This window comes from Ictalurus furcatus, chromosome 16, assembly GCF_023375685.1.
Source record: "Ictalurus furcatus strain D&B chromosome 16, Billie_1.0, whole genome shotgun sequence".
Taxonomy (NCBI): Eukaryota; Metazoa; Chordata; class Actinopteri; order Siluriformes; family Ictaluridae; genus Ictalurus; species Ictalurus furcatus.
In genome coordinates, this window is record NC_071270.1 from 19,633,541 (window position 1) to 19,647,546 (window position 14,006).

The following is a 14,006-nucleotide window of genomic DNA, read 5'->3' on the forward strand; positions in this document are numbered from 1 at the left end:
GTGTGTATGCACGATAATAATAGGGTCTGTGTGTGTGTGTGTGTGTGTGTGTGTGTGTGTGTGTGTAAAAGTTACCTGCAGCCAAGTAAATCGGGTGCTGCTGAGCTGGGCTCCAAGCTGGGATGGCGGTGCGGTTTATCTCTTTTAGCTTCATCCTGCAACAAAGACCCCATGACAGATGAGTTATGGTATATTACAAGGTGCATCGATCTCTATCTATAGCATTTGTAGTGTACGGGAAATTACCAGCAACTGGAAATTTGACATTTACCTGCACTAAGAAAAAAGGGACTTGTGGACTTACAGTCATGGGCAAAAATATGGGCACCCCTGCATGTCTGTCAGATAACTGTTGCAATTACAAATGCTTTGGTATTCTCATGTTTATTTCTTTTGTTTGCATTGGAACAACAAAATAAAAAAGCAGAGAGAATAAAAAGCTAAATCTGAGACATTCCACACAGTCCTCCAGAAATAGATTGGACAAAATTATTGGCACCTTTTCAAATTCTTCAGAAATAATTGTATTTCAAGCATGTGATGCTTCTTTAATTTGTAATTAAACTCACCTGCAGCAATTCACAGGTGCTGGCAATATAGAAATCACACTTGCGACCAGTTAAAATGGGGAAAAGGTGACTCAACCTTCGTGTTGTGTGTACCACACTGAGCATTGACAAAAGAAAGTAGAGTTGTCTGAGGATTTGAGAACCAAAACTTTAGAAACGCATGGACAATCTCAAGGCTACAAGTCCATCTCCAGAGATCTTAATGTTTCTGAGAGAAGTAGTGCACTATTTGACAGAAATGCAGAGGTGACCATATTTCTGTCCATAACTGTATATGGAAGTGTAAGGGCAGCTGTTGAATTCAGTTGATAAACATTTGAAATTTTAGTTATTTTTATGAACTTTTATGAACATAATAATGAATTATGTTATAACTAATATGATTGCCATTTCCTGCCTGTGGGTCTGCTGTTAACAATATGCTGGTGATGGTTTTATTGTTGTGGGTGTTGTTTTGAGAACCACACCCAGACGACAACGTTCGTAACGTATAAACACAACATATCGTAACGTATAAGCACATCATATCGATTTAGAGCTTAATTTTCAGATTATTTTCATACTAAAGAATACATTAAAAGTGTTGAAAAATGTACACCTTCTACACAGATGTTTACTGACTGCTCCAATGATTGTGCTTAGACATTTCCTTTATGAGTGAGTTAACTATATGGTAATGTTTTTTCAGTACTGGAAAAAAAAAAAAGTTGATATTCTTGTCTGTAGTAATAACTTACTCGTGCAGTAAAAACATGCTTTGAGTTGACAAAATGACAAAAGGCAGGGCGCTAGGCTGCGCACCCACTTAAGGGTGCTTTACAATGCTTTGAAAAGGGTGGGTTTCATGATAATACTGTCACAGGAGAAAAAAATAAAAATAAAATATATATTACATATATATAAGTAAATAACGGCCATGAGGTAAAATCACTTGTCTTAGATAAGTTCACTTGACAACCCCATGGTTCCTTAATGACTAAAGACAGCCAAGAAATAAGTCCCAGCGATATCATAAATTCTGGCCAACTACATTAAAATATAAACACTGCTCCAACACCTGGCTAAAAAGTTCATCAAGAGTAGCACTACGGCATCATAGGACTACTGTGAAAGAACCTTAACCCGGTTTTAGACTGAACACTTCAGCAGTCTTTTAAGGCTATTACTCATCACTCTGAAGGAGATGATCACAAATAAAATCTTGGCTGACTTTTATAAAAGACTGTAAGAGAATGTGCTCTCCGTGTCAGATTGTACAATGATGATCCTTTAACGAAGAAAATGTACTCTTTTTTTTGTTTTTGCTAATGCCATCAATCAGCATGACACAGGCTCATGCATGAAACAGGGTCACATTAACAGAAACATCTTTCAGTGCCAGCTTGAGGAAATAAGGATATTTCTTCTGTCCATTAGCATGTTTCGTTCACATTTCACCAAAGCGGCGAACATATTTATAGCTGTCCCGTGAGTTTTGTTCAATTCTATGCTGTCCACCTGTCGGTTGCTTTACAAGTCACATTAAGACTTAAGATTATCTTAACTCACAACCAAAGAACTGTTTCACAATGTGCAATTTTTGTCTGTGACAGTAAAATCGGGCAGGAAAAATATAAAGCTCCACGTATAAAGCTGGCCTTAGTCGTATTAACAGACTTGCAGCACATAACTAACATCATATAATTCGCCACAGAATTTGACCAAGATTTTATTAGAATAAACATTTTAATAATTCAGTTTTACTCCGTCTAGGCTAGATTTTGCAGGCCGCATTTTCCCAGAGCTGCATGAACATGTTTTGGAGACAGATTTGCCTATGCATGCTCTTGGACCAGACAAAAACACCATGTTCTGATGTGAGCATTGTGTTTTGCATAAACAATGACAAATGTAAACAGTATGACAGAAAAGTGCTATCACACTCCACTACATCCAGTGTAACACGCTTCTTCTTTCTGACCTACATACTATTATTAAATCTTCATCTTTAAAGAAAAAACCACTACTATTTCATGCTTACTTTATTGAACCAACTAACATTTTTTCTGGGGCTTCAAATACCTCTGAAGTACAAATAACCCTCTAAATCCAAAATAACCCATTAACTTCAGATACCTTGTATACATCATTCAATTAGTAATTACAGTACTAACTCCTAAACTCTTAATCACAGGCCCAGATAAGACATATTACATAATATTTAAGCACACATGCTATATTTTACTTCACAATTTGTGTATACAGCAGACCATTTTCAATGAAACTCGCTTATGTTGTTCCCCCAGAGTTAACGGTACGTTACTAGCTAGTAACGTACTCACACTCAACTAGGTGATTAGCATGACATGCTAGGTTATTACACAAAACACAGCTTAGTGTGTACCCTTGCTCCAAAGTGTATTTGTTTATGTTTTATTGAATTGTATATTAGAAATATGGGTGTTTAAATTTGTTCGCAATTACGCATTTGAGTGACACATTAGCAACAAAATATACGTCACTTGAGCTAATTCGCTCAATAGTTAGCATGAAACTGAGCGCGGCTTCAAACAGAGCCCTATCGGCTGGACGAGGAGGAAGTCAGGAACACAGTATACACTGATGTGTTCCTTGATTATTTGTTTTAAAGCAAATCCTCATATTGTCCGTGTTGTAATCAAAGCTAACCCACTGCAGCGGATTTGCAAGAAGTTTTTTTTAAAAAATAAAAAAAATAATGATAATAATAAATCTGTTTCCTAAACGTGTGTTCGTACAGACAAGCGGAAAGAAGTGACGTGGACTGGTTAAGGTTCGTGTTACGGTACATGAGTGATGATTAAACAACTTAGGCAGCCTCAGGAATCAGGTTTAAATCAGGAACAATGTTCTGCACACGCAACTGAACATCTCATCACTTTTACGACAAGAATGTGATTAATTAATCACGATGAATCCGACTGGGATAACATTAGCTTTAATACGTTAGCTAGTTACTGTTGTGTGGCAGTATAGCAGTACACAACATATCCATCAACGCTTTCAGATAAGATCAGACACACGAATATCAGATCAGAACCGATCGAGATAGAGCGATACCAAACCTCGGAGAAGTTGGACAAAATGTTACCCGGGTACAAGGCAACACAGAGGCGCAAAGCTAACGCCGCTACAAAAGGTTACCGATCGCACTAAAAGTGCTTACCTTCCCTCTTAGCACTGCTCACGAGCATGCACAAACTCATTCAAGCTGTCAACAATGGTTTTAAAACTTTACTCGGTAACCTAAAGCTTTGCCTGTCTTGGTTGTATGAGATTCCTGATCGGAGTTAGCGGCGGTCCAGGAGAATTCCACGTCTCCACGGGTCTCCATCAACGTGGCACAAGAAGTCCCACCTCCAATGCCAAGAACTTCCGGTGGACACAGCAATGGTGGCTGCGTTCAAAATTAAATCCGCGAACTTGTAGGAGAGTAGTTTAGTGCAGGGGTTCCCAAACTTTTCCAGGGCAAGGCCCCCCAAATGGCATTAACATGTGACCTTTTGCAAGATGTCTTTAAAACACATTAAAAATACAGACTTCTGAATATATCCCCCTTTTTTTAAAAAAATATATATATATTAATAATTACATCTTGCATCTTTCCATTACATTAGATTAGGAATTGATTGTGTGTGTGTGGTTGTCTGAGAGTGAGAAAGAGAAAAATCATGTATTTATTTATTTTTCACACCAAATTGTTGAGGCCCCCTGCGCCCCCTGGCGGCCCCCACTTTGAAAAACACTGGTTTAGTACACTGGTTCTCAAATTCGGGTCTGTGATTGATTTATTTTTTGTGTTAGAGTAGTGAAAATCACAGCCCATTATCAACTGGAATAAAGTTGGTTTGACGTTCGATATTCGCGGATATGCGGAAATTAAGGGACGGTCTCTAAAGTTACATACGACATTGTTAAAGACGTGTCTAACTCCAATAGCATTTGAAGGGAATGACTTACAGACATAGAACCAACTGTAAAGTGTTCATATAGGTGTCAGCAATGATGTACACCTTTCAGATTTTTGATATTTAATAAAATAAACTATTAAATCATATATATATATATATATATATATATATATATATATATATATATATATATATATATATATATAAATTGCCATGTATTTTATTACTGCATGGGCTCATACACAAAATATACCATAATTTTAAGCTCAACAACATTTGAAGGGAATGATGTACAGTCACACAACCAACTGTAAAGTGTTCATCTAGGCATCAGTTATTAGATTTTTGATATTTTATTAAAATAAGCTATTAAATCACATGTAAATTAGATATGAAAGTCCAACATGGAGCAGAAGCCCTTGGTTGGAGAAAGCACTGTGTTGAACAGAAGTCCTTGGCTAGACAAAGCCCGATGTCAGGCAGAAGCATTGGCTGAGCAAAGCCCCATGATAGGCTGGACAAATGAGAACAAAGCAATGATGGACAAAAATGATCATGGGGCAGATGCACCTGGTTGGACATAGCAACATATTAGATAGATGTCCCTGGTTGGACAAAAGCCCCATGTTCCTCAAAAGCCCCTGGCTGCACAAAACCTCTTATCGGGCAGATGTCCCTGGGTGGAGAAGACCACATGATGTGCAGAAGCCACTGGTTGGACAAAGCCCCATGTTGGACAGAAATCACTGGTTGGACAATATTGGTCAAAGGCCAATAGATAAACCCTTGATGGGCAGAAGTGCCTGGTTGGACCAAGCCCCATGCTGGACAAAGTACCACGATGGGCTTTCACTTGACTGGACCGAGCCACGTGTTGACCAAAAGCCCCTGGCTAGACAAAGCGCCTTGTTGTGCAGAAATACCTTGTTGGACCAAGCCCCATGATGGGCAGAAGCCCTTGATTGTTGCATGACACATGATGTACAGTGAGGTCCCTGGTTAGGCAGAAGTTTCTAGTTGAATCTCCATATTAGGGACAAATTCCCACTTTAGACAGACACCCCTGGTTGACAAAGCCCCATGTTATACAGAAGCCTATGATGGTTAATTTTCCAACATTTTGTAGTAACATTCGAAAAAATGTCTAATATACTGTGGCATCATCACCAGATCAATAAACATACACATTAGTTGGTTAAATGTAGAACACTGACCACATAGTTGTTTTGAGAAATACATAAAACATTAACATATCACTTATATTGCTAATGTTAGCTAATTAGCTTGTTGATTGCTCCCATGATATATTCCTAACATTCATTGACTTCCCAATATTATATCTTATAAATAGATATAGACATGATAATTGACCTATAAAAGATAATACTGTACAGTAATAGACATGAGGTGTTTGTGCTGTTTGCTTGTCACACACTGTAAACAAAATAAAAGATGGTGTACTGGTGCCTCCAAGTGGCTGAAGGAGACAAACATACAAGCAGTATTTTTGTACAAATATCACCAAATCCCCAAAATTCTGAGTATGATTCTAGCCCACAGAGCACATATAAATGTTGACAATTCAAGAGTTTAACAGAACATGTCTGCTGTGATTTAAGACACTGATGACTAATGTCCAACATGGAAATATGTACAGTACTGTACAAAAGTCAGACATCAACCTTTTGTTTTCAAACAAATGGCCATTCAGTGCTTATTAATCAACTGCTGGGAAACAGTAATGATGGGAAAATATACAGTACATTAACTTCTTTATCAAACAGCCATGCAGTACTTATTTCTGCAGGTCAATATTAAAACTCAATAATACAAATAAAATATTTACAGATTTCCTGGCTGTTTTTTTTTTTTTTTTTTTAAACTGTTGAACGCTGTTGTAATTTTCTGCTAAATACATTCCCCATCATTACTGTTATTGGTTATCAGAAATCACAAACAGATGTATCAACAGTAAAAACACTTTTATTAATGTACTGTACATTATTCCCACCAAATATCTAACAATAAGTACTGAATTACCATTTGATTGAAAACATAAAGGGTGGTCTCTGCCTTTAGCACAGTACTGTACATAACACTTGAACTTGGCACCAACAGCTTAGTTAACATTACCCTAAATACCAACTTGTAGTTAGCTAATGTTTACTTCATTATTGATTGACAGGCCTTCTGTAGTTCTAGGATTGTAGAAATTAAACACTGCAATGGCACCTTGTCTAAAAAAAAAAATAAAATAAATGAAGCTGATATCATTTGTGCATCAGAAAAACATTGATTATGCTGGGCTGATGTTTCAGATATTGTAATTACTATACTTTCATGTGAAGTCTATGGCCAAGAGTGATATCACAGTGCATTCAACCCCATTCAATTTAAACTAAAACAATCTAACAATATTAGACATGAACAATGTCTAATGATAAATATTTTTATATTACATGTGAACAGTGACTACATTAATTGACATACCACTGACCATAACCTATTCCTTTATAATGTAGTACTCAAACACCACTCACATTTATCCATTTTTACTTTTGCTTTAAAGGGGAATAATTTCAAACAGTTATTCAATTAAAACAAAATGTCAGACCCAACTGTGGAATCTTACAGTTTTTATTTAACTTGATAAAAGATTATTTTTTAATCAGAAGTTAAACATTAAAACAAGAAAATACATATTTATGCAAAAGCCACATTTTCCACACCCTGTCTAACAAATACCACCAAGTTATATACATAACCCCCCCCCCCCAAAAAAGTGTTTTAATTAGTTCAACTCCCACACAATAACATTTGAAATGCCTGTTGATGCCTGAAAACCTTGAGGCTTGATCATCTCCATCAGATTCTTCCTAAAAAAAAAAAAAAAAAAAAAAAAAAAAAAAAAAAAAAAAAAAACACACAATACAGAAAACAAACAAAAAAAACAAACACACACAGAGACAGACAGACAGAGAGAGAGAGGGGTTATATCTGGGGTAAAAACTTCAGACTCTGGTTATTACAAAACCACACCCAGGTGATTTTATAGACTGAACCCTCATATTACAGAAAATAATCCTTCCCAGAAACAGGGTCAGATGGGTAGTGAATCTAATCATTGGGTCAGTCACTTTTCAGTTTCAGCAAACATGAACTTCTTTCATAAAGTTATCAAGATAAGGATATTAACCCAACCACGTGGTCGACTCCTCCACGTGGCCAACATTTTTCACTTGTTGTGTATTGCAACTAATCATGAATAAAATCCCTAGATGAAATACAGTGGTTAAAAATAAAGAATTTTAGTTTGAAATTTTAGATACAGATATTACTTTTAACATGGCCAACATTAGTAGGCCACATTAAGTGCATCATTGCTCAAAGTAAAACGTGCTCTAATAACTCTACATTGTTACAAATCTCAATAAAACACCGAAAAAGCAGACGTTTTAATAAATATTTGTATAAAAAAAAAAACACCCCACTTTTATAGACACTCACCTTAAACAACTAACACAAGGATTACACGAACCATCCTCACTAAACACAGGAAAGGAGACCATATTTATATGTCTATGAGGTGGGGCCTGCCCACGTGATGAAAATCTGAAAACAGCTACAGCGATCAGAAAAGACCTCGTCTTCTCTTCAAAATAAAAGTCCCAATGGTCTCGACTGGACAAAGCGCGCGAACACACACACACATGTCTGATGAGACTAAAGTGTCACTTTTTGGCCTTGGCACAAAGCTCTGTGTTTGTCGAAAGTCCAACACTAAAAGAGTAAATCAGTAAAACAGTAAACAGTGAAGCATGATGTTGTAGGAAAAGCTTTTCATCAGATGGAACTGAGGAAGTGGTGAAAGGCGAGATGGATGGGCCAAATACAGGGCAATCCTAGAGGAAAATCTTTTACAGGTGGAAGTTCACCTTCTTCTTCTGTTCATGTCAAGGTTCCACTTCATAGTGGAACCATCATGGTTCCACTCAGCAGTATGATACTGAACATTGCCCAGGGTACACCAGGGGAGGCACATTGACACACCAATTCATACACTACAGACACTTTGGACATGCCAATCCACCTACCATGCATGTCTTTGGACTGGGGAAGGAAACTGGAGTACCCAGAGGAAACCCCCACAGCACAGGGAGAACATGCACAGGGCTGCTGTGGGAATCAAACCCCCAACCCCACAGGTGTGAGGCGAACATGCCAACCACTAAGCCACCGTGTGCCTTGAAGTTCACCTTTCAACAGGAGAACAAGCATAAACATACTTTTAAACTACTGGAATGGTTCAAATCCAAGAGCCTGAATGTGTTCAAATGGCCCAGTGAAAGGCCGAAACCTCAATCTGACTTAGAATCTGAGGCAACAGAAGAAGAGAAGAAACTCATTTGTTCTGCTTACTGAACTTGGGACACTCTGGACAGGGGGCCAGCATGTCACAGGGCACAATCACACACACATTCACACACTTCGGACAATTTGGGAATGCCATTCTTACTACAATGCATGCCTTTTGACTGGAGGAGGAAACCGGAGTACCCGGTGAAAATCCACAAAGCACATGGAGAACATGCAAACTCCACGCACACACAAGGCGGTGGTGGGATTCGAACCCACAACCACTGAGCCACCGCACCCCCAGGAGAGGAAACCATGGGCGAAAAACAGAGAAAAATCTGAAAGAAAAATCACCCATAAGGCAATCTTTCCTCCTTTAGCCAAGACAGATATAGATATAGAATTTTTCTGTTTGGTATGTAGCAAAAATTAAAAACGCTGGGAAATTAAAGTACTGTATAACATTACTATTAAGTGAGCTTAAAAACAGATGATGCTTTTGTACAAATCTGGCAACCGCCGAGATAACGCTTGACGTCCGCTTCACTCTTCTCTTGCGTGCACGTTACCATAAACAAACATCGCACAGTATTTTCAGATCTAGTGTTTATTCTCGCTTGTAAAGCAGACATCGAGAAAAATAACAGAAAAGCAAGCCTTAATTAACAGATAACAACCTCGAGATGTTTAATTATGTCATTACGTAATGCGTTTAATTTTTTTTTTTTTTTTTTTTTTTTAATCATTAATATTATTTCCGCCTGAGCGTGGTGAACTTCCGGAAATGCGCGTTGCCAGTCAGCTGACAGATGTTTGCCGCTCGGGTTTACGCGGTGTTCCGAGATTTTCAAACCACCTGAGGGGGCAAAGATAAAGTGATTTCGCGGAGCATTGTCTCTTTCGCTAGCACAATGAGTGCCGGCACCCCAAAATCTCTGCCCTCATCGGGCCAGAAATCTATCCAGGACATCTGCCACCCGTTATCAGCCGAGGAGTCCGTCCTCACACCCAGCCCAGATGCAGCAAACACCAGCAGCAGCATCGGCCACAAGGTAAGCAGCTCCATCTGTACAGGGAAGCCTGTTCTGCTCCTTAAACACAGCAGACTGAAAGATTGTGTGTGTGTGTGTGTGTGTGTGTGTGTGTGTGTGTGTGTTGCTTTGAAATGCGTTCACTCACTGACTGATCTGGGTGGAAAAAAGCATTATAAAAGCATTATAAAAGCACTTAATACTGCTACAAACTGATCCTGAACCTAAACATTAAAGCTCCTCTCAGTAGTGTTTATTAATAAACAAGCTGTTTGTATAACTCTTCTTATAACCTACACTCACATGACATAAAGAGTCAGATTGCTCTTCAGGTTTGGAATAAGCAGGTTTGTTTTGTCTGTGTGCTTAAAAACGAAAAGCAAGAGACTGGAAGCAGGACTGCTTTTGTTTTTCGTGTTCCAAATGATTTTCAAAGCCCAAGTGTAGACCCAATGCAAACCTGTGGTGAGCCCTGCGGTGAGCCCTGCAGTCTTCAGGGGTTTAAAACTCAACATCTGATTTGTAATACAGTCTTAGGGTGCGTCTCAATCAGTTGCCTAGCTCCCTAGGTTGTGAATCAGTATATCGTGTAAACCGGTTCAGGCACCGGTGTAAGGACCCTGGCTCAGTAGACATCATGACACTGATGACTGTTTCCTGCGTTGTAAAAACGTCACCATTGGTATTTATCAACAACAGGCGGGACCGGTATCTTTCTGACATTATACGTCATGTAAATTTGTCAGCTTAATCCATTCGGTACAGGATGCGAGTTTTTTTGTGATTGTTGCGGACAAAAATGCTCGATTTTGCTGAGGATTTTTTATTTTCTTCGAAATTTGAGATGCAATCTGAGAAGGTTTTTTTGTGCTTGTTTTTGGCGGAAAACTATTTGAATTGGCGACACCTCAATCACGCGGAATTGTTTTGTACAGTCTTTCGCGTGAGACCTTTTAGCTGAACTCATGTCCGACGCACGTGAATCGAAGAGGGCTTTGGCCGAACGTGTGCTGCGATGACGTCACATGTTGCGTCTTGACCCAGATCTGTGGAAAATCTGCGATAATTTAGAAAAATCGCAAGATCCTCAGAATATTGCGGCGTTTTGCTTGACAAATTCCTGGAGGGACTGCTTAATCACATGTGTTTCTGTCCAAGCAGGATTGGAGCTAGTGGCTGGTGGATTTTTGTTAAATCGTTAGACACTTAAAAGCCGTTAGACACAAACAAACCATACATAGAACGTCAAATAAAGTTAAAAATTGCTAACGTAAGTAATCGTTTGAGAGCTACAACAACGATAACAAGATACTTTTGTTTGTAGATGAAGTTGGCTGAGAGTTCGTCCACCGTTATTTATTATTATTATTATTATTATTATTATTATTATTATTATTATTTTTCCCCGAGCTGAGAGGCTTCAGAAAATATGGCATCATTTCCAGTAAGGCAACATACTGAGCATCAATGCTCCCTAGTTTTTTCTGTGCATTGTGGGATTTTTTTTTTAGGGAATAAATGTTCCAGCGCACCGGAAGGGTTTTGCGATTGAGACAGCCCTTAAAATGGCCGACTCCCTGATCAGTGCCCTGACAGAGCTAGTGATTGAGACGCACCGTTAGTGTTTCCAGTGCTGTGTTTTTAGCCAGCTGGTTTAAGTGGGCTAGCAGCGTAAATCCCCCCATTTGTCAAAGAGAAAAAGACGTCAGTAGAAGGTTTCATTTTTGGCATCTGCACAACCATGGTGATGATTTTGGACGTTGGTTGCAACCGAGCACAGCGTCACCACTAAGAAAAATAACAATGGTATGAAGGAGCGTGGCTGTGGCTGATTTCTTTCTAGCGCAGGCTTTAGATTCATGCAGCTTTGAATTAATCTGCATTTAGGATGATATATTTCAGCCCGTTTCACTGACACGTGATCAAGCATTGATCGAGAAAGTGCATGTTAAGTACAGTCATGAGTGTAGTGAATGTGACCATGCTGGATTATTTACCCTGTCTTCCTTTTTTCACTGAGAACAGGAACTGAAAATAGACACACTAAACACATATTGTCCAGTTTACACAGAAGGACAGACAACAGTTTAGTAAGTTTAGTGTTTTTGGTTTATGAATGGAAGGATTACAGTTTTTCTGTTTAATGTTTGTTATTCAGAGGAAATACACCATGAACCTAGTAGTGCATGATTACAGCTGTGTGTGTGTAATAGTTCCCACATCATTCTTATTATGCCATTGATTACAGTTTCATTTAATCTAATATGACCGATATTAGATTTTTGCTCTCCCATGTAATATCACGAGCACAATATCACTGGGTTCAACAGCGAGATGTATAGTATTAAATTATTACTAAAATAGAAAATCACTGTGCAGGGTTATAGGTATAGGTTAGTAGTAGACATAACAGGACAATCTGAAGCTAATGTCAGGTAACGTAGAAAGAAACTTTAATATCAGGGTGTCTCAAGTGTTCTGGAGGGTTGTAGTATGTGTATGCATGTAAACCCAGCAAAAAAAAAAAAAAAGAAACGTCCTCTCACATTCAACGGCTTTTATTTCCAGCAAATGTCTTAACATGTGTTAATATTTGTATTAACATAAAAACATTCAACAACTGAGACATAAACTGAAGAAGTGTCATAGACATGATGAACAGGAATGGAATAATGAGTCCCTGAACAAAGGGGGGGGTCAATATTAAAAGTAACAGTCAGTATTTGGTGGCCTCCAGCTGCTTTAAGTATTATAGTGCATCTCATCCTCATGGACTGCACCAGCGTCGTCAGTTCTTGCTGTGAGATGTTACTCCACTCTTCCACCAAGGCATTTGCAAGTTCTCGATCACGTCTGGTGGGACACATGGTTGCATGTAATTTTCCACTGCAAGGACGATCAGCTGTCCTTCCTGTCTCCCTGTAGCACTGTCTTATGCGTCTTACGTTACAGACATTGCAGTTTATTTCTTTGGCCGCATCTGCAGTCCTCATGCCTCCCTGCAGAAGGCCTATGGCATGTTCACGCAGGTGAGCAGGAACCCTGGACACCTTTCTTCTGGTGTTTTTCAGAGTCAGTAGAAAGGTCTCTTTAGTGTCCTAAGTTATTGTAACTGAGACCTTAATCGCCTACCGCCTGTAAACTGTTCGTGTCTTGAGGACTGTTCTACAGGTGCATGTGCAACGATTGTTTATGGTTCATTGAACAAGCATGAAAAACATTGTTTAAATCCTGTCCAATAAACATCTGTAAAGCTTATTTGGATTTTACAAAATTACCTTTCAAATACAGTCTCCTGAAAAAGACACGAGTTTATATATCTGTGTGTGTATATACACTAAATGGCCAAAGGTTTATGGACCAACAAACCCATATGTTGGCTTTCCCAAACTTTTGCCACAAAGTTGGAAGCATGCAATTGCATGGAATGTCTTTGTATGCTGTATCATTACAATTTCCCCAGAAACTGAACTCAGAGGCCCAAACATGTTTAGCATGACATTGCCCCTATGCACAAAGCGAGCTCCATGAAGACATGGTTTGCCATAGTTGGTGTGAAAGAACTCAAGTGGCCTGCACAGAGCCCTGACCTCAACCCCACTGAACACCTTTTGTTATAATTTGAAACACTGTCTGCACTCCAGGCATCCTCACCAGACATCATTGCCCAACCTCACTAATGCTCTTGTGTCTGAATGATAAAATCCCCATAGCCACGCTCCAAATCCAGTGTAAAGCCTTCCCAGAAGAGTGGAGGTTATTATAATAGTGAAGAGTAGACTAAATCTGGAATGGGATGTTCAAAAAACACATATGGCTGTAATGGTCAGATGTCCATAAACTAGGCTATATTTAGCCATAAAGTGTGTGTATACGGTATATGCTGTATAGGATCAAAACACAGTGATTGCATCTCCCCAGTGCTACTAATAATATAGTCTTCCTCTATACTCAAGCTGCTCAGTTTAGAGCTCTAAAATCAGTGGCCATTAAATAATGAGTGACACATTGGGTTTATGGACTTTAGATTGAACCAGTTCACTACTTCTGCATTGAATCTTTTCTTGTATTATGTGATATCCTTTGCCATTTATTCTTCGACTGTTTTATATAACTGTCAT

The 14,006-nt window shown here is 38.8% G+C and overlaps 2 protein-coding genes and 1 long non-coding RNA gene across 11 annotated transcripts in view; 1 reads left to right on the forward strand and 2 right to left on the reverse strand.

The window, feature by feature from the left end:
* The window catches only part of sec31a (SEC31 homolog A, COPII coat complex component), a 31,348-nt gene extending 27,374 nt beyond the window's left edge, over positions 1–3,974 (reverse strand). For 4 of the 9 annotated variants that reach the window (XM_053645112.1, XM_053645111.1, XM_053645110.1 and 1 more), the window contains exons 1-2: positions 3,754–3,973; positions 76–155 (exon numbers count right to left, since the gene is read on the reverse strand). In XM_053645112.1, the coding sequence (XP_053501087.1) occupies positions 76–154 (79 nt within the window). In that variant the 5' untranslated portion in view covers position 155; positions 3,754–3,973. Of the gene's footprint in view, positions 1–75; positions 156–3,753 lie in introns of all 9 variants that reach the window. The other 5 variants (XM_053645108.1, XM_053645107.1, XM_053645105.1 and 2 more) reach the window with 5 other exon arrangements.
* A 2,491-nt stretch (positions 3,975–6,465) lies between these two features.
* On the reverse strand, positions 6,466–9,179 carry LOC128620893 (uncharacterized). Its single transcript, XR_008388189.1, has 2 exons — positions 8,006–9,179; positions 6,466–7,374 (listed from the first exon to the last, which is right to left on the reverse strand). It is a non-coding gene; the product is annotated as an uncharacterized LOC128620893 (long non-coding RNA).
* A 290-nt stretch (positions 9,180–9,469) lies between these two features.
* The window catches only part of snx30 (sorting nexin family member 30), a 32,179-nt gene continuing 27,642 nt past the window's right edge, over positions 9,470–14,006 (forward strand). The window contains exon 1 of the mRNA XM_053645701.1: positions 9,470–9,906. Coding sequence (XP_053501676.1) covers positions 9,766–9,906 — 141 coding nt within the window. The 5' untranslated portion in view covers positions 9,470–9,765. The remainder of the gene's footprint in view (positions 9,907–14,006) is intronic.